Consider the following 21,982-nt stretch of genomic DNA (forward strand, 5'->3'; position numbering starts at 1 on the left):
AGGGGGAAGGAGGAGGGGAAACAAAGGGGAAGATGTGGGGACTGAATTAGAAAAAATTATATGCCATGTTTTTATAATTATGTCAAGATGAATCCTCATGTTATGTATAACTAAAAAGAACCAGTTTAAGAAAAAAAAAAAAAAAGAATTGTCAGGTCTGCCACTTGGAGGCAAAGTATGGCTAAAAATGAAAATCAGTTCTGGTTCATGAGTTTCTTTCCAGTCACTTCTAAGGAACTAAAAATTACAAGATCATTTCTAGTAAGTCTCATTGACAGTCGTGTGGCAGTTTTCTTAAGATATAAGGGGTGAATATATGTGGAAATATAACTTTTAAAAAGAAGGTCTCTGTTCTTGGTATGCTTGTTTGTATGTATAATTCTTCAGAAGGCTTTGAAAATTCTTCAGAAGGCTTTGAAATGCACTGGCAGTCCATACCCGCCCCCACCCACCGCCACAATACTGCTCACTCACTGCTGGTGAGCCCAGGTAGCCAAAAGCCAGTATTGGAGAATCTCCTCTCTAATATGTGCATATTTTTCATGTGCATATTTTACTTCCTTCATTATAGCTAAACAGAAAGATATTTGGAGCCCAGAGGATGTAGCCTACATTATTTAAAAGGGAAATAAAGTCAGCATTAAGATTACATCTGTAAAAAATAACTACAATCTGATAGCTTGCTAATTATGAACCTCACAAAAATAGGTGATGGGTTAGCTTCATGAGTTCATTTTATTTTAATAACAGGGTATTTCATTATTTATAAGGGGCCTTTGCAATTTTTATTTGTAGTTATTCATGGTTTTGTCACACTCTGTGTTAGGGTGGCTCATTTGCTACTTAAATTGCTTAGATGCATGAAAAAAGTAAACTTACTTGTTTTTTGTTTAAACTTCAGAAAGAAATTTATTCTTGATGAGTGGGAGATATTTTGGCTCATTTTTTCATGCAAAAAAACATGTGCTGTGAATCAGTTATGTGCAGTTTAAGGCTCCATGATAGGTTTATCAGATTTATAAAGAGATGTCATTATCCTTTCCCTTGGCTCTTTGGATTCTCTGGAGGGAGACACACACACAATGTAAATGTCATAACAATATTGTCATTTTGACACAAATGTGCTTTTCAAAAACTATGTTTAAACTTTTAAACTTTTGTACCAAAAAGTGTTAAGCAGTTTTGTAGTAATAGTGGTGGCCATACTTGCATGGCAGTGAATCTGATCTGGGTACTGTCCTAAGGACCCTCAAATATGTGATGATTCACTTAATTTTCATAATAATCCTTCGAGGAAGATTCTATTATAAACCCCACTCTACAAGTAAAAAATAGTTCAACTAGCCGCCCAGGAAGCAAATCGAGTCTAGTTTCAGAGACCTTTACTTTCTTTCATTACGGCACAATTCTGTCTCTTGACTGAAAGATACTATCACAGAAATAGTAGAGTTTCCTCTGCAGTTTCCAGAAGAACCATCCCATTTCTAAGAATCTCTTTCTTCTAATATCAAATAACAGCACTTTTTAAAACTGGATATTTGTTCCCCACCAAATTCATGTGTCGAGGCCATGCCCTAATCCTGAGTGTGATGGCATTTGGAGATGGGGTCTGTGGGGGAGATAACTAGGGTTAGACTAGGTCATGAGGGAGGGATCCTCATGATGGGATTAGTAGCCTTGTAAGAAAGGAGGAAGAAAGATAGATCTCTGTCCCGTCCACATGCATGCAGTGAGGAAAGGCCAATTGAGGACATAGCAGGAAGACTATAGTTTGTAAGCCAGGAAGAGAGCCCTGAACAGGAATCAATCATTCAGCAGCTTGATCTTGGACTGCCCTGATCCCACACTCTGAGAAATAAAGTTCTGTGGTTTAAGCTACCCATTTTGTGGTATTTCATTATAACAACCCAAGCTGACTTAGATAAGCACCCCGTTGTTGAGCAGTCTCTGCTCCTAAGAGAGGTGAGTGGTGGTACACATTAATTCCCCACTACACTCATGGATGTATTCTGGGTTCCATTATTGCAGAGTCCAAACCTCTACATAATGAACTCAAAGAATTCAGAATTATTCTGCAATATCACATCATTGGATTACATGCTGTTTTAATGAAGGCTTTGCAATCTTTCAAAAGCAGCCTATATTTACATTTACTATTAAGTATTTGACTCACAGATGATACTGTGGCAACTATTAGAAATTAAGCTTTAACCACCTCTCTCAGTGTTATTGTTGAAATACTTCCCTTTAAACATTTCTTTTGACTGCCCTTGTGCTGAGTTTTAAGGTCTTTGGTGGGGGCAGGATGGGGTAACCCATATATATACAACTACTAGACCAGGGTGTGGATGTCACATGTACCTAGATTTTTACTCATCATTAACAAGGACCCTGACAGGCCAAATGGCTTTCAAATGAAGTTATACATGTGCTAATTTTTCTGCCCGTGGGCACTACCCTTTTTACTTGGTTTATGTATGAGGTTGATGAAAGTGACCACAAATGTTTTCAGGCTCCCTGTTACTTATCTAATGAGGAACCATTGGAGTTCTTTTTACTCTTTTGTCCAGATTGCTCAGTTGAATTGATAATTTTGGGCTTCCTTGGATACTAGTCAGTGATGTAAATGCAGAGTGTGTGAGGAGGCGATCCAGGGTGAACTTGACTTCTAATTCATTTCTAATTATTCATTTCTATAACATGATATTACTACTAGAAAAGTGGCTTCCGTCAAGTGGCAACATTTCTTATTTGTTACTATAAAATTAATATGGTCTGGGTGGGGACAGTCATGCACATTGAAGACTATTCCATCCAGATCATTGAGAAACACTGGCAGATAAAGAAAACATCTTAGCTGTGAATGTTAGGCATGTCTTTTGATAAGGTTGAACTTGTTTGCAGTACTTTCAATTCCTTTCTTCTAATTTTTGAGTTATAAAAGCTCACAAACCTCAGAATTAGTTGCAAATTTGAGATACTAATGCTATAATATACCTACCCACTGAGAGATTTAGACTTCCTTAATTGAGATTTATCAGTTAAGCAAAGGTATAAATTCTCCCTCTTCTAATAAGTTAGTCAATAAATACTTACCAAGTGCCTGTTGTAATTTTTAGAGCTGTTCTTCATTCCTGAGCTGCAGTTTATGCATCATCTTAGATCTGCACTTGACTTACTGTCTGGTTTGGCCGCTTCCTACAGTTGTAGGTTGGGTGCTGCAGACACAGTCCTTTTTGTTGCCTGAAGGAAGAACCCAACAGCACCTTTCTTCATTCTCATGCCTTGTACCTCTTGCGGTAGGACTCTCCTCTTGCTACTGGAACTCGGTGGGGCCTCTTCAGTGCTACCTCGAAGCTCTGAGGAAGTGACATCCTGTGAAAGTTGTTAAAATCAAAATGGAGTTGCTTGTATTGCAACAATGACCAGATAAGTAAATAAATAAGAAAGATAAAGGGAAAAAAACTGGAATGTTTTTCTTTCTTTCTTTTTTTTTTTTTTTGGTGCTGGGGATTGAACCCAGGGCCTTGTGCTTACAAGGCAAGCACTCTACCAACTCAGCTATATCCCCAACCCAAACTGGAATGTTTTGAAGGAAGGGATCTCATGTGTGGCTCCCTGATTACAGGAACCATTCACAAAGGACTTTACCAGAACCACAGTCTTTCACAAAGGCCACCACAACCTTCCACAAAAAATACAAGGATGAGGATGTTGGGTAAAGTTGCTTGCCCAACAAGTGTGTGTTTGGGTGTTAATCTTGGGCTTGTACCTTCCTGTTATTAATCCTCATGGTCAAGGATATGGTTTCTAAATATCTTATCTGATCTTCCACATTTTCCCCCTTAAAAACTTCCCCTTGTCTCAGTCTCCTTGAATATGCTCATAGTTTACTACGCATGCATAATCCTACTGCTGTGTTCTACTCTTCTCAAGTAAATATAATTATTCTTTGGAGAATCTCTCTGTGTTATTTAGGCTGACAATTCTGTGTGGCCAAACTTTGCCCAAAGGTGCAAACAGAGTTAGTGGATAAAGTTTTCCATTTTTTTTATCCTGTAACTTCTGGAATGGCTATCTGGAGGCTCAATAGCTTCAGACTGCCTCTATGAAGGCCGTCTTCAAACCTAAGCAGAATTTGTAAGGAAGTTGTAACCAACTGTTGACACAATGTCTTAGATTTACTCTTTGTCCTGCCTCACTCCTGCTTCCTTGGAATTGCATTTCTCAATAGCCTGTTATCTCATAAGTTTTTGCCTCCAGGTCTGTTTTCTGGGAAACTGAAAGAGAGAGTTGTTTGGTGTGATTGCACTGTAAGTCACCATGATATTATGTGATAAGATGAGAGATGTATATAGGAGCTGGGGTTCAAGAGAGAAATAGTTATTTCTGGGTTGGAGAGGATGGGAGATAAGGGAAATATTCCCCAGAGGATTTGTCCTGAGTTGAGACTTGAACAATGACTAAGAACTCTTTAGTCCTTGGGTAGAGGAGGACTTTCCAGGTAGCTGGAATCATGTAAGATTCTCAAGTCAGCCAGGGTCATGAGTTATGGTTAGAACACTTGGTTCGGTGGCACACGGTGGGAGGTATAGCTTGAAGCCAGTTAGAGCTCATCAATGGCCTAGATGACACAGTGGAGAGATCAGTTTCATGGACTCACAAAGAGGCAGAACCAGATCTTAGTGACTTGAGGTGTAAATGAGGGATGATAATGACCCACTACTCTTCAGGAAGCTTGGTTAGGAAGAAATGAAGAGGAGTTATAGAGGGATGGGAGGTGTGCTAGTCAGAGTCCTGGACAGCTCACACAAACACAAAAATACCCAACTTACTACAATTTAATAAAGACACCTTATAGAGATGTGGACTGATTTAAGGGACCCCATCATGGACACACTAGGAACTAGCAGGAACAGATCTGGAAACTGTTAGCACTGGTAGACGTGAAGGGTGTTCTGGAAGCTTGGTGACTGTGGAAGGTAGTGGAAGATAAATGCCTCCCTCCACTCCTTCTGATGCTTCCCTTTGAAAGAGCAGGACCTAAGTCCAGATGGCAAGGAACCCTGAATGATACTGTCCAGGGAGGTCAGCCCCTCCAGGCCTAATTTGGAGCAAAGGAGAGTGGAGAATGGATATGGAGAGCAAATGATGAATCACTAACAAAGTATCAGTGGGAATTTTTTTTTTTAATAATGGGAGAGTCATTAATCATTTATTTGTTGAGGGGAAAGGCAGATAAGAGAGGTATTATAGAAACAAGAAAGAGGCAGAATAACTAATGGAACAAGTCTGAGGAGAGGATGAGATCTGAAGAACAGGCAGAGCTACTCATTTTGGAAAGGATGGCTCATTCCTTGAGAGCCTCCGGAAACAGACAAGCATGTGAGCAAGGTGGGCATGCCCAGACGCAGAGGGGGGGAGGCAATGTGGGGAAACTTGTGCCTGGAGAGCTTTCGTTTTCTCATCAAGGTAGGATGCCAGGTTATCTGTTGGGAGCAAAGGGACTGGACTTTAGCATATGACTTGAAAATATTATTGTTTATTCTAGAATTGTCATCAGAGAATGGGAAACTGAGTTAACTAGAGAAGATGCACAAAAAGACTGAAGGGGGTGAAGCTTTGGCTGAGAAAGGAAGTTATACCGTACTGAAAGCAAGTAGTGGAAGAGGGACATACTCCTGGTACACGTTAATAAGTAACTTGCTAACATTGGTAGCTATGATACAGTGAAGACAGACATATACTTGTGCTACTTTTGGCTCTTAGCCATCCTCACACATACTCTCAGACCTTAGAAACCTGAATCACAGATTGCTCAGAATAATCCATTTTAATTCTAATATCATTTATTCTAAAATGTGCCGGGGTTTTACTCTTTTATGAGAGAAATCTCCTCTGTTAAATGTATGATCATTTTTTCCCATTCAACAATTGGACACACATATCCAGTTTAATATTACATCATATTTTAAGAAAATCTTTAAAATTTGTTCTTTTTAGATATACATGACAGTAAAATATATTTTGACAAATCATACATACATGGGGTATAACGTACTCTAATTAGGATCCCTTTTTGTGGTTGTACATGATGTGGAGTTTTACTGATGGTATATTCATATATGAATATAGGAAGATTATGTCTGATTCATTCTACTCTCTTTCCTATTTCCATCCCTCTCCCTTCCTTTCATTCCCCTTTGTTTAATCCAGTGAACTACTATTATTCCCTCACCCCTCTTATGGTGTGGTAGCATCCGCATATCAAAGTGAACATTTGGCCTTTGGTTTTATGGAACTGACTTATTTCACTTAGCATGATAGTCTCCAGTTCCATTCATTTACTGGCAACTGCCATAATTTCATTCTTCTGTTTGGCTGAGTAATACTCCACTGTGTGTATATATATACCACATTTTCTTTATCTTTGCATCTGTTGAAGGGCACCTAGGTTGGTTCTGTAGCTTATCTATTGTGAACTGAGCTCCTATAAACATTGATGTGACTGCATTACTGCAGGATATTGATTTTAAGTCCATTGGGTATAAACTGAGGAGTGGAATAACTGGGTCAAATGGTGGTTCCATTCCAAGTTTTCTGAGGAATCTCCACACTGTTTTCCAGAGTGATCACAGTTATTTGTAGTCTCTTCAGCAATGTATGAGTGTACCTTTTCCCCCACATCCTTGCCAACATTTATTGTTACTTGTATTCTTGATAATTGACATTCTGACTGGAGTGAGATGGAATCCCAGTGTATTTTAATTTGCATTTCTGTAATTGCTAGATAATTTTATATTATTTTTAATATCTCTGTCAAGGACCAAGTCTGCCTTTACCTGAAATATCTAAGGATTCTCCTGAAGCACTTCCCTCCATCCCCAGTTGGTGAGATTGGGTGGTATATTTCTTTTCTTGACCTGTATATGGGACCCTAGTCTGCACTGGCTTGACCTGATGCCACTGACCTCCGTCTCTCCTTCCAGGTCTTGGTCTCTGCATAATTGTCCTTTAATTATTCTTTACTTTCTCTTGCTTCCCTCCACATTCTGACTTCCTTCACCATTAAGACTTTCTCTTTTGTGGACTCATGCTCTGGCTGAACAGGGTTTAGGCATCTGCCAAATTATGTACTCAATCAGTTAGTTAATTTTTCAAAAAGAAAATATTTGATTTTTGAATGGCACATTGTACATATTTGGGGGTACAATGCTATATTTCGATTTGTGTATACATTGGATAATGATCAAATCAGGGTAATTATCATATCTATCTTCTTAAAATTTTATCATTTCTTTGTAGTGAGAACATTCAAAATTCTCCCTTCTCACTATAGAGATATATAGTATGTCATTGTGATCTACTGTCACATTACTGTGCCACAGAACACCAGAACTTATTCATCCTATTGTAGGTTTGTACTCATTGACCAATCTCTTTCCATCTTGCTAACTCCCATCCGTTCTTACAGTATCTCACGGTTTAAGGCTAGACCATGGTCTTATGTTTCCTTTTTTGTTTGTTTGTTGTTTTTGATTTATTACCTAATGTAAATGATTCGAGTCATGTTTTGTGAATATCCCTGTCACTTGTAGTTAAACCTTTTCCCTCGGGATTTATTCAGAAGTGTTGTGCAAATAGTATCTAATAGTCCTTTAAGGTGCATTCAGTGGTTTTAGTCTAGCTTTTGAAATTCTGTGGTGTATTCTGAGGGAATTGGCAATTTCTGACCCTCTAATTGCACTACCTTTTGTGGAGGCAGCCTTTTTCCTCACACTGAGTTTTGATTTCTTTGCTGAATTACTGTGTAATCTTTCTTTTTAGGTATTGTAAGCGGCAAATTACAGATAAAGGTCAACTCTTGTGATACATCAGCTTCACTGATAACAGATGAACAACTATAGTTGGCCTATTGCTAAGTTTGCTCAGGCACAGACTGACAGGTCATTCTACCTGGCCTGTGACAAGTTCCTTTTGATGTGGATTTCAGAAGTCTTGAAGTCTGCATCTTAGAAGTGAGGATGTGTAGTAATTGTCTCACGGTATTGCCAGGAGGAGAAAATCACAAAATATATGTGAAACATCTTCACAAACTGCAATGAGCTGGAGGTTACAGTCCCTCCTTTCTGGCATCTAGTAGAGTGCATGACTGGAAGTACAATAACTCAGGATGCCTTTCCCTGCACACAAACCTAAGTATTACTATATCCATCCATCTGGGAATAGTCATTTCATATGTGTATATAGAGTGCTTTCAGTTAGCTTATTTATTCTTACAGCCCTATAAGGAGGGAAGATTGCAGTCTTATTAGAGATAGACAAGAAAATTGAGGTTCAGAGGGGTCAGTTGGCTTTTCTAGGGCATATAGTTGGAAAAATGAGGCTGCTGGAAGTAGATGCAAGTTCTTCTTAGACTCCTTAGGAAATCCATCTGTTTTATCTTTCTGAGATGGATCACAGAGATGGGTGTGAGCACTCAGAAAGCATTCCTTCATTTTTCCTACAAAGGAAAGCTATCCACAAGTCTTAGGGGAAAGAGTAAGGCAAGGAGGCTTTATAACTCCCAACCAGCAAGCCTTTTTTTTTTTTTGTCTTCTTTCATTCCAAGGTGCACTGAGGCGAATTAGATGTTTTGAAGAGGTCAATGTGACTGTCTTAGATTGCTTTTAAACACATGGATCAGGAAAAAGTCATAGCAAAGAAAGCCATTCTTTTCTGTATTTTTTTTTTTTTTTACTTTTTTGAGTAAATACTCATTACTGGCATAATAAAAGCATGATATGATAACTTTATTTTTAAAATAAATGTACTTAGGAAAATGACTGAAATACCAACAGTGGTTATTTCTGGTTGATGGGATTTTGATAGATATTTATTTTCTTTGTGTTTCTATGTTTTCTAAACTCCACACACTGCATGTGTACTTGGAAAATTAAACAATTATTGTTTTGAAACCAGCATATGAAGAAAACAGACAAAGCTGAGTAATTAGAAGGCTTGTGGTAGAAAATAAAGACATTTTGGAGCAAACAACTTGTGAATAGTGATTTTAAAGTTTACTTTGAGTTACTGACTCCTCAGGAAATAGGGTAATATGGTGGTGCTCAGAGTAGAGAGAGATACTGAGACAGACAGGGTGAAGGGGTTGTTGCTGGATAAATTCTGCTTTCTGTAAAGGTCAGAGAGGGATAGTGAGGATTCAGTTTTTATTCTGATTTTTGCTTATCAAGTTTTAAGGTTTAGTATTAGCTCTCAGGATCTAACAAGGTGACTACAATGATCATGAGACATTCTTTGGAGACAGGTAGACTTAGGTTCTAATCCTACATGTGCTACCTAGATCAGCTGTATGATATGGAGGGGATCCTTCAATCTTTTCCTGTGTACTTCTTTAAAAATTCTTACCTCATCCGGTAGTGGACAGCATTGTAAAGCCGTTAACATTCAAATATATGATGCTATATTAATCAGTTGTGGGTGGCAGCTGCCCTCACTCCCCCAATCATCTACTTGGGCAGGATCGAGACATTCATGAAAATGAGATGTTTTTATAGAACTACTTTCTATCTTACATATCTGTCAAAACCCTTGGTTGCTGGTGATACCAACCCAACTCATACCACTTGAGCTTAAAACCAGAGTGTTTATTTGGTAGCTTAAAGAGGTGGTTGAAATATACAAAAAGCACTGGAGACTTCTGGTATTAGGGTAACTTTGTCCCATGGGGGAAAATTTTAATAACTGCCTTCAATTCTTTACTTGAGAATTCTAATAGTAATATTTTGGTGTTGTCATGTGTTGATTATCTTTTGAGTGTTAGTCAGACTTTCCCTTATTCTTTGAATATCATGTAATTTTGCATCGTATTTGGATATTTTAAACATCATCTTATGAGACTAGATCCTTTTACATTTTCTGTAGAGTGTTGATTTAGTTGTTTGCTTCAGCAGGCAGCCTGGTTAAGTCCAGTCTTACATGTTCTTTCTCACCTATGGTGGTTCTAGCTTCAGTTCAGTTTTTAGAAGTTTTGTTATCCCTCCCCCGATCCCCGCTAGGGGTGTTGGGGGTGTTGTCTGCTCCTTGCTTGAACTACTCAGGGTTAGTCAGAGTGGTAGCTCCCATTGCAGTTCAGTTCTGCCGTTGCTGTACTTCTTCAAACATATTCCACACAGGCCCAGTTGTGTGTGGGTCATCTGGGGACTAGTGTTGGTTCATACACAGAATGCAGGGGTGGCGGTCTCTTCTCCATTACACTCTGGGATCTTGTCTCTGACCAGAAAAATGGATTATTGTGTAGTTCCAGCCTCCATGCTGTTGTGCAGTGTCACTTGACTGGAATAAAGTGACAGGAGAAAGAAGGGAGAAAAAGAATTATGGTGATTTTCTCCCAAACTCTTCCATAGCAGGAGTTCCTTGTTCTAGTTTTGTCATCCAGAAAGACAAGTTTTAAATGCCATTTCTCCACCAGTGCTGGCCTTGAGGCAGGGCTGGAAGAGATAGAAGAAGGGAAAAGAAGCATGTGGACCTCCCCCTCCCAAGTACACACACATTCTCCAGCTAACAAGGATCCTTTTCTTGTCCTTTGAGTCAGAAAGATGAGCTTCTCTTGGAGTTTTTCCAGCTTATACTATGTGAGTCCCTGATTTAGGTATCTTCCCCACAAAGACGGGGAAAAAAGAAAAGAAAGCAAAACTTATTTACCATTGTTAGTTGTTAGAGAGTAAGTTTTTTTTTTCCCCCTTCAATCTATTTTCTATTATTTATTTTGCAGAATCTCAGTTTTTATATTTTGGTCAGAGTGGAAAGAGAGGCCAACATGGACTTCCTCAATCTTGACTGTCACCAGTGAACAATTCATTGTAATTGGTCAGGTAGCATGTCCACATTAGGACCCGGTCAGGGGTTTCAGTTCTGTGATTAATTGCCCAGCCAGAACTGCATGGAGTTTTAGAATAGTTCCCCAAAGTGTAATGAGGGCAGGAGGCATGCCGTTACCCAGAGAAATGGAAAGCGATGCCAGGCACAGAACACCAGATATCTACTGTTTCTAATGAAAAGGAAACCTATTAATAGGTGTTTGTTTTCTAAGAAGTGTCATTATGCCAAGAGGTACTATTAGGATTGTACTATTCATTTTTTTAAAAAAAATCTATTGATTGGTGAGATTCTTTTAGGGTCAGTTGCATGCAAAAGAACTTAAATAACTATCTTGTTTTTATTTAGCTCACAAAATTTGCAAGCAAAATCATGATCTGAGATGTTAAAATTTTTAGAGCCACTTATCACCTATGCTATTTCTGAAAATGCTCTTTATAAGTAAAGCTCAATTTCAAGTAGCAACAAGGATACGAATTAGCTTTCAAATTTAAATGGTATTTTTATAAATCCTTTACATCAGAATTCTGCCAGTGGTTTAGCTGAATTCAAATACGAAGTTGCCTCCCACAGCACCAAGTTGTGGTTAGCAAAGTGTGTTGTCCATGCTCCTTCAAATCCTTTTCATCTTTTTTCCCTTTCTATTCCCACTGTTCTTTACCTCCTTTGTATCTGTGCACTGGGACAGAACTTAAGTTCTGGATCTTCCCTTCCACAGAACTTACCTGTCTTATGACTTTGCCTTGAAAGCCTTGCAAGGTGATTGACACCAGACTAATTTAGACTGAGCTGCTAATGAATGGTATTCTTTGATGTTTCGCATGTCCTACCAGGTATCTTACCCTAAAGTTAGGAGAAATGTGAATATTTTTTATGTCTTAGCAAAGCAATTTCCTAAACCTAGGGGAATTAGTATGTGTTAACATTACATATTATAGTTTAACTGTAGAAAAATTTGAAAATATACACTAATATAAGATAATACCATTATATTCATCACTAAGGTAACTTTAGTCAGTCCTTTAGAATACATACCGATAGTCCTTTTTTCACATATTTATTATACACACGCTTAAAATTCAGTTGTATTGCTTTATAACCTTTATTTTACACTTAAAAATGTCATAAAATTTTGTTTTTAAATATTTCTTGCCATTATCATTTTGAAATGGACTGTATAAAAGCCAGTCTCATCATGCATGAATCAATAATTTATTAACCAGCCTTTTTGTTGCATATTGATTGTTTTAAAGGTCTCTCTAACTTAAATAATGCTGTGATGAAAACATACTATAGTTTCCTTGGATTATGTGCCTAGAAGTGGAATTGATGTATCATGAGGTATGTATAATACATTTCTAAAACTTGCATGCAACATCTCTTGGTGTCAATTAAATAGTTTACAGTTATTCAGATTTTGCAGGAGCAAAGGTGCCTTTGCAATTTCAGCCCAATTAATTTAAAGAATTTGTCGTTTATGTTTTATATGGGTAAGCTTACAACCATTTATAACTAGCCATAACAAGGATTTGTTTTTCCCCTTTTGAAAAATTGTGCTTTTACATACCATCTTACAATTTTTATTTGGATTAGGCAAAACAAACAGCATTACAACAACAAACCCCACAAAAACCGAAACAACACTATAAAAACCACCTAAATCCAACATCCCTTCAAGAGATAGATGGACCCTTCTGCTTGTCAGGAAATTTTGACCATCGAGGGATAGATAACTTTCTTGCTGTTCATTTCAATAGTTTCATGTAGGAGAGACCAGCATCACCTCCAGACCAGACCTACTTGATCTCTGCTGTAGAGAGCCGTACTAATCATCTTCTAGCTGTGTCCTTTCCTGTCCTGCAGTCTGTGGGTCAGTAACTGTGTGCCACCTGCATGCCATGACCCACCCTTCGCCTCCTTCATACCGTACTCTGGGCAATGTGCCTTTGGAGTTACATGCCTAAAAAGCCTGAGAGTGCTGCCGTGCCCCTCGTGGGCTTTCCCCAGGCCCATCCTCCTGACCATATACAGTGCCACTGTGGGAGGGCACTTACAGGGCAGGGGCAGACAGGCTTTTGTCACCTCTTATGTGTGAAGAAGCCTCTTAAGATGTGGCATGGCTATAGAAGAAGGAATGCCTCAATTTATACTTTTGTTCTTGGTCCTGTAAATGTTAGGGATGTGAATGAGATGCTTACTTTAGAACCAACTGTGGAATGTGATGGGGTGGGTAGGAGCAGAAACTGTAAGGCCACTTAGGCTGCTGGTGGTAGTCATCTAGGTATCAGGAGCTGGTGATTGAAATAGGGCAGTGGCCAGGAAGATGACCTTCTTGACTATGTAGAATCATGCTGTGGACCAATGGTGAGGTGTTTAATGCCTTCGATTCTGCCTTCTTCTTGTTCTCATTCCTGTGTGGAGCCCTTCACTTTCAGATTGCCTTGTTTTGATAAGTCAATTAGCGCTCACCTAATGCTTCCCATCTTCCAGAAGTATTTGTTGACACCTGCATCTACTGCCATTTCCCCTTCTGTTCTCTTTATTTTTGTAAGCTGATAGCACTTTAATTCTTTTACTCTGTTATTTTTAGAAATTTTTACGTTCTTCTACAGGTTTGTAGGCAGCAGAGATAAACATATATTTAATTCACCAAGTTAAGATGCAGTTAGTAAGATAAGGATCGCATGTGCTTAAAGGCTTTTATATAAAGACATGCATTTTCTTCAGCATCTTCTATGAGAGTTTTCTATGAGGGTTATTAATATTATAGAATGTCCTTCTGTAGGTTTCCTGAGAAAATTAAATAAACCTACAATTTCTTTATTTTTTAAAGAAATATATTTCTTAGTTGTTTATGGGCACAATACCTTTATTTGTTTTTCTGTGGTCCTGAGGATCAAACCCAGTGCCTCACACATGCTAGGCAAAGAGCTTTCCTGAGCTACAACTCCGACCCTAATTTCTTTATGAGTAGACTTGTTTTAGGATATTTATTTTTTGAAAATTTCCCTGGTAGTACCTGATAACTGGATATGGTTGGTTTTCCTTTACCAAGAACAGTGAAAATGTAGGTCATAGACTATAACATATGAGACAAAGCTTTTTCTTTCAAAGATTAAGAGAAGCCTGAGCAGCAGTGTTAGTTGTCTCTCAGGGTCTTAAATTTAGTAATGGCAGAGGAGAGATTGGAATCTAGGCCTGCTGCCAGTCATTACCTAACTCTTTACAAGCTGGGAATGAGGCCATAAAAGGATAATCCTCTAAACTGGGTCTTTCTAAGAAAGGAACCCTGTACACTTTCATTCACACTAAAATGTAAGCCCCATGAGAGCAGGCCTTGAATATTTTGTTTCCAGCTGTCTCCACAATCTACAGAGTGGCACATACAAGGTGCTCAATAAACATATATTGAATTAAAGCAAGGAGGGGGTCTTGTTTACACAGATAGACATTGAAGTCAGGTTTCAAATATGAACTTCCTCAAAACAATTTCTAAAAAACCATACAGTATTCACAATTGAAGTGAAAAGGATGTGTCATAAATAGATCAGATTTATATTACTTAGAGTAGGTTTCCATGGTAACCTCGTGTTCTTTTTATAAAAGAAAAATCTGAATATAAGTATGGCTGCATGATTTTACTGTGCTCATGTACTTGATGATGTCGGCTAAGGAGCTACTGTAAGTTGTGTGTGTCTCCTTATGTGTGCTCTTGCTTGGGGCCTTTCTACACACTATGATGAAGCCAGCCCACTCACCGGAACTGGAGCTGAAGTGTTTGTGCCAGTCTCTCCCTTTTCCCTCTTGCTGTTTCACTCTCAAGGAAGTGTGCCAAGCGCTTTGCTGAGCAGGACATTCGAGAGTCTTTCTCCCAGAGGAGTAGCAGTCTCCTCAAATACAAGGTTATGCTGTTCTCAACATTTTGCATTAAAAAAAAAATTGGAAGAGAAGGAACCTCACATTAAGAAAATGAAATGAGGACAATGAATTACATTGGAATTACATTGGCTTCTTTTTGTCCCCTCTCTGTGTTCTTCTAGGTATCAGCATTTTCTTTGCTTTGAAGTCAGAGGCCTTTTTCTACTTCCGCCCCTTTTGATTCTATACTAGAATTTGTGGTCCTCTGCTGTATCTTTATCTTTGACTGTGGTCAGTTCTGCCTTTGGAGGATAGACAACCTCAGAAAGCTGCCTTTTCTCATTCACCAGCGAGGAGACTCAGTACAGAGGACCAGGCCCCTGTGTTCATTCATTTGTTTGTGAACTCGCTCACTCCTCTGTTCCCCATAAGCTAATCTGTTTCACTGCCTACCGCTAGTCCTGTATCACTAGGTTGATCTTGCTGCTTACTGTACCTTATCAAATTAGCTATTTATGAAGGAAGTGGTAAGCAGAATAGTTACAGATCTGGTCTATCTTTCAGGGCCTTCTCCTTAATACCTTTTCGGACTATTCTATCTCGTGGAGATTTCATTTGATTCTGCAAAAATAATACAATGGAGTCACATTGTGCATGCTCTACCACACATACTCTGCAGAATGTGACTCTAAATGTTTAAAGATGTTTATTTTTCTAGAAAACTTGTCTCCTAAAATGCAAGTCATCTGAGTGCTAAGAAATAGGTGTTTGAATGCTTAAGGAAAAATGGGCTGTACTGAATTTATTGTGCAGTAGCACAACATTGTGCCTCATGTGACATGAGACTGAAGGGATTTTTACTGGCATGTATATATTTATTTATCTTTTGGTTCTGGGAATTTAACCCAGATGTTCTTAACCATTGAGCAACATCCCCAGCTCTATTTAATTTTTTTAAATTTTGAGACAGGGTCTCGCTAAGTTGTTTAGGGTTTCACCAAGTGGCTGAGGCTGACCTCAAACTTCTATCCTCCTGCCTTAGCCTCTTGCCTCAGCCTCCCGAGTGGCTGGGATTATGGGTGTGTGCTTTTATAGGTGGGATTACAGCCACCACACTGGCTTTTAGTAATAATTTTCACTAGACAGATTTTTGTTGACACACTGACTTGTGGTGCTGCTGTTCCTCTTGGAGCCTTTATTCTTTGTTTTCTTATAAAATTCTGTGTGTGTGTGTGTGTGTGTGTATCTAGTTCACTCCAACAAAATCATAAGCTTGTTGAATATAGGGACTGTGTGTTATTTTAAATCACTCCCATACTCTTTAGGCCATATTACTTATTTAATAATTTAATGCCAGGGAATAAAGAACAATGTATGTACATATTTATACATAAAAATAACATTGGTATATGCATAAGTCATTTAATATATGTTAATGTATGCTGGAGTTTTGATCTTTAATGCCTCCGAAAGGTGCATGTGTTAAAAGTTTGGACCCTGGGGTAGGGGTCTTGGGAGTTGGTGGAACCTTTAGGAAGTGGGGCGTGGTAGGAGGCTCCTAGGTCATTGGGGATAGGTCCTTAAAGGGGGTAAGGGGATCCTGACCCCTTCCTCTCCTTTGTTTGCTTCCTGGCTGATGAGGTGAGTATTTTTGCTGCTTTTCCCCAGACCTAAAACAATGGGGTCAATCGATCATGGAGTGGAGCCTCTAAAACTGTGAGCCACAATGAACTTTTTATAAGTTCATTATCTCAGGTATTTCAGGATAGTGATGGAACACTAACTAATACAATGTCTCTATAAAAGTAGTACATATGTATTTTGTCAATATGTAAGCACATATATTTTCTACTTAAGATCTGTGTGAAACACTCTCCAGCCTACATGTTAAATGGTAAATATTGTCATCAGAATTGAGGAATAAGACCCCAAGGTTTACAGTGAATATCCTGAGACGTTTTTTCATGTAGATGGCTTTGGTGTTTGGGAAGTGCTATTAGCATCCAGTATTTATTTGGGTGTATCCTGACATTTTCTATTTGCAAAATAAGGCAATACAATTTGATTTTTTTGTTATTTAAGAATCTATACCTGTACTTTGATTTGTGAGTGCATGTGAGTATGAGTTTGTGTGTGGGGGGTGCCATGATGTCTACAGAAGGATAATTTTCCTTTAAGTATTTTGTGGTCAGGCATAATTCCATGCTCTGTTTCTTTTTGGGTTGTTTCTTGGCTCCCACATATTTACAATGTTAGCCTTATAGGGAACTCCATTGTTCTGTTGCTTGGAGCAGAGTCTTCCTGCCCCAGCATTCAGTGATTTGCAGACATGTTTAAATAACATCCATCCTTGGAGTTGGAGTGGGCCAGGCACTTCTTCCTATTTGTAATTTGGAGAGTGTAGCTTGTGAGCTGATGTCTCTTTTTTTTTTTTTTTTTTTTTTTTTTTTTTTTAGAGTGTGCTCTGACTCACATCAGTGCATTTGGTGATAAAATGTCAGGTGCCCTGAAGTGTAGGAAAAATTGCCAAGAATTTTCCCTTCGTCAGGCAAAATTGTGAAACACACTGAAATAGGCAGAAAGAATTACTGGGTGTCTTATGTAGCGCACATTTCTGAACCATCAGTTTCTGTAGAGGCCTTCACCTTTCTTTGTCTTTGAATGATTTTACAACCCTGTTAACTGTAGGAAACTGATAGCAACACCAGTGATTCTCATGCACAGAAGGAAATGCAAATACATTTTATCCTTCGCAACACAATTGATCATTATCCTGTGGATAGTTACCATTTTTATGTTAGTTAAATTCATTTCACTTTCCTGATGGTCTATTGTCCCTTGAATTCTCCTTTGAACTAGTGGTAGCATCTTATTGATTTGACTTGCTAATTAATGACAAACAAAATCTTTGACATGTATTAATTTTATATTTGCCTAAGAAATGATTTTCTCTTTTCTTTTCAGATTATCCTTTAACACCAGAAAATTCCCACTTCTGAAGGATTGGTTTAAGTGTTCCATATTTATTTCAGCCTTGTGTAGTTAGAATTTTGAGTGTTAAGTATAAATCTGAAAATTTTGTGTTGGAATTCTCTTTATTCAGTACCCTGAATATCATTCAGAATATTTGGGAGGGGGTGTCTCATAATGTCTCTTCAGAGATTTTATTGTGTAACCCCTACTTCTTAGATCTTTCTATGGATTAAAAGTTTGCCTTTGGAAGCAGTTTTTTAAAAAGTATTATTTGTTACAAACCCAGATGAAATAGCCTATTAAATAATTTAAAATAAGCCATTTGGCTTGGACTTCAATCTAAATTCCTCACTCCATGTGCTATTCTCTGCATAAAATAGATTGCATTTTAGTATTTAAAAATTATAAATAAACATGTTAAATGTTCTTGCTCGCATCCTAAGAGTTTGGTAACAACAGCATGGCCCTTTGGAGTCATTGGGTAATTTAGACGAGGTAGATAGGATAAAATAATCTTAGGGAAATTAAGTGGTGTATGACATCCAGCAACAGCCAGAAAACACAATGTTTTTTCCATCTACGTATTATTGTTCTCATCTGGATGTGGCAGCCTGGATAACTCAGAGGTAGTGCTAGAGGAGAGCTTTCTGAAGCTTACCTTATTTTATTCAGAAGCCTCGCTGCATTTGAAATTCATGCCAGACTTCACAGCATCATTATTTTGCTAGGAAGATAAGAAATAACCTAAATTTTCCATATAGAGGCCAGGATCTTCTCAGTGGGATATGGAAATAAGAGAGAGTCCTAATACAAATAACTGAGAACAGAGAAACAATAAAGCCATTATGCAAATGAATGACCGGTCAAGCTACTCTATCAGAGGAAGGTGGGAAGCTGAATAATACTTCGACCCCAAAAGAAAAAGAAACACGAAAACAAAAGCTATCGGAATTCTAATCCCTAGAACATACAGGTGTTGCCATATGACAAAAAAGGAAGATGTAAATTGAGAACCTTAAGGAAGATACCCAGGTGAACTTTGAGTGCAATCACAAAAGGCAGGAGAGGGCAATATGGCCCTAGAGGCAGAGGCTGCAGTCACACAGCCATGGACAGTGAAAGATGGCAGTCCCCAGAAGCCTAAGGAAGGAGATGGATTTTCCCTAAAGGTTCTGAGAGAGTATGGCCTGGCAATACCTTGAGCAGTGATACTGCTTTTGAACTTCTGACCCATAGAACTATGAAAGAATAGACTTGTATTGTGGTAATTTGTTACAGACAACCTTATGAAATTATTACAGTTTGGGGGACCTGGAAGTGAAGTGCTACTGTAACCAATATCTGAAAGTGGGGAAGTGACATTACAAGGGGGTGACGAGCAGAGACCTGGAGAATTTTGAGATGTGTGATAGAAAGCCTGGATTGTCTTGAACAAACTTGATAAAAAATAGGGATGAAAAGACGCTGCTGGTGAGGCTCAGGGAACAGCGAGGAGTGTGGTAGAAAATGCCTACATTGTCTTAGTATGTAAATTTTCATAAACAGAATATTGTAAAAATGTTCAAGGCAATATGAGGGAGGCTCAGAAGGCAACAAGGAACACGTCTTTGGAAATTGGGGGAAAGGTGATCCTAGTTTTATTGTGACAGAAAGCCTAGTGGGGTTGTGTCCTGTGGTGTGGAAAGCAAAACTTGTAAGAGATGAACTTGGATACTTATTTGAAGAGCTTTTCTGGTAAAGTACAGAAAGTATGGACTGATTTCTTCTTACTGCTTATTGTAAGACATGCGAGGAAAAAGATGGACCAAGGAAACAATAACAAAAAGGAACACCAAACTGTTGTTTTGGAAAATTCTCCGTTTATCCAGATTGAAAAAGACATTAAAACAGGAGATTAATTGCTGAGAAAGGGTGCTGTGGGAAAGAGGCAAGGGTGATGGCTTGCCCGGTCCCAATTCCCCACAGCGATGCCCTTAGATACTTCTGTGCTCCTCAGTCCTTAATACAGTAAGGGAGGCTAAACAAAATGGATGAAGCCAAATAGCAACATTCTGGGTATTAGATTAAATAAATAGGTACAGAGGATAGAGTTGGAATTTCTCTTATTCTGGAAATGCTCCTGTAACATCTTAACCTGGTTCCTCTCAGTTCAAGCATTGCTCATGTGTAATGTGCTGTGACCAGAGGTCACTGTGAGAATTTCAAAGCAACCAAAGTCTAGAGACAAGTGGGTCGGTCTTAATTTGGCAATTGTAATAAATGGTCTACTTTAATAGTCTGTGACTAATGGCAACCTGCTGTGGTGGGTGTGAATTGAGCCTGGGAGAGCTGCTTAGAAAATCTGTAATTTTTTTCTCTAGTATTTGAATGATTAATTATTATACTTTGTTAAATTTTCAACAGGGCAGGAACTAGGTCAATGGGAATGGTTTTCTTATTTATTTGAAACACTTGGAGTGACTGCCAGCAGTCAATTTCCTAGTGTTATTTTGCTCTTTGTTTTACTCATATCTATCAATTCTTTAAAAAGTCTGCAAAAGAGATAAGAAGTGTCCTGCAGCCTTTGGGTTTGAGGGTAGATGGTATGAAAGGGTAAAAGTCACAGCCTGAGAATGTTGTCTGTCCTGTCCTTCACCATATCCTCGTTGCCTACTCTGTACCTTATATAATACTTTTTTTTTTTTTTTTTTTTGGTACTGGGGATTGAACCCAGGGTGCTTAACCTCTCTTTTTATTTTTTAATTAGAAACAAGGCCCCAATAAGTTGCTTAGAGCCTCACTAAATTGCTGAGACTGGCGTTGAACTTGTGATCCTCTTGCCTCAGCCTCCCTAGCCATTGGGTTTACAGGTGTGCACCACTGTGCCCGGCTACATAATACATAACCAGAGGGATGAGAGTCAAACAGAGGGTACAGTTTGGAAAGAGACTTGCAGGCTGATTGTGTTGGGGTGATTGATAAAGCATTGTTGTCTCATTAGAATTGGCTCTAACAAAGTCTTGTTTTGTGATTGTTTGCAGAAAGATTACCACTTTGAATATACAGAGTGTGATAGCAGTGGCTCCAGGTGGAGAGTTGCCATTCCGAATTCTGCAGTGGACTGTTCCGGCCTGCCTGACCCAGTGAGAGGCAAAGAATGCAGTATGTTCTGACTTTTTGATCATTTATTTTTTTCTGATTAAACGATAACCTCTTCATATCATCCCTGGGTGTCAATTATAATGCACATAAAAGACCTTGCAGAAATGAATGTGTCACATCGACATCTAGCAGTATATATGGGGTCCTTGTGTCTGAAGTTTGTAATGAGACATGGATGTATTAAAGTATTAGTTATTATTGTTATTTGTAAAAGTCTTTTTATTCTCTTATTTGAAATGGTGGAGGGCAGAGTGGCAGAATTTATCTGGATTTTTTTAATTAAAAAATTTTAATTGGATAACATATCACTTAAAATTTGTCATTTAAACATTTTTAAGTGTATAGTTCAATAACATTAAATATATTCATATTGTTTTACACTATCACCACCATCTATCCACAAAACTCATCTTGTAATGGATTTTTTTTCTAAAGCCACAGGAATACCTTGATGTAATTTTTATAAGTATAACCTATAAAGAGATCATAGAATCGCTGAATGTCACATTTAATAACTTTCCTTTCGGCAATTAAGAAGGTTTGAAGTGTAATATTATGAATTAACAGATAAATACTTTGTGGAATTTATTTTCATGCATAAACTCTACCTTTTAAAAAATTCTTTAATTTGATGAGTGAGGGTTTTCTGTAGTGAAGTAGTCTAGGGGCAGCCTCAGGTTCAAAGTATGATGGATTTAGAGTTTTCCTTCAGTCTTCCAGATGGTATTCCTAGAGTTTAGACTGTCTGTTTCTAAATGGAAAACTAATTCTTCCTTGTTCACAGAGCACCTCCGTTATTAGCTGGGGGAGCTTAAGCTTAAGTGGGGAGTGCCCTGCACTGTCTGCAATAGTTCTCTGAGGAAAATACCATTATTTCTTGGTGAATGATGTTAAATGAATACAGAGAGAACCTGAGGACCACCCTCCACCCCCAAATGCCCATGATGTTTAGCAAGAGTCCGAAGAGACAGGAGGGTTAGAAGAGAAGAAAGTGAAGAAAGTCTAGCATCTAGGGACCCCCCTGTGCAGAGGAGAGATCAGTTCTCAGGGAGGAGGATTGTGGGTAAAAGAGAAACAACCTGAGTAATACCTTGTAGTCATCTTATTGTAAATTGACTTTGGTTACCTTCCT

The 21,982-nt window shown here is 38.4% G+C and overlaps 1 protein-coding gene across 1 annotated transcript in view; it reads left to right on the forward strand.

Moving 5' to 3' along the window:
• The window catches only part of Elapor2 (endosome-lysosome associated apoptosis and autophagy regulator family member 2), a 170,550-nt gene that overhangs the window by 52,996 nt on the left and 95,572 nt on the right, over positions 1-21,982 (forward strand). Inside the window, 1 exon segment of the mRNA XM_047562761.1 lies at positions 20,730-20,850. Within this exon segment, the coding sequence (XP_047418717.1) occupies positions 20,730-20,850 (121 nt within the window).

This window comes from Sciurus carolinensis, chromosome 8 (assembly GCF_902686445.1).
Source record: "Sciurus carolinensis chromosome 8, mSciCar1.2, whole genome shotgun sequence".
Lineage (NCBI taxonomy): Eukaryota > Metazoa > Chordata > Mammalia > Rodentia > Sciuridae > Sciurus > Sciurus carolinensis.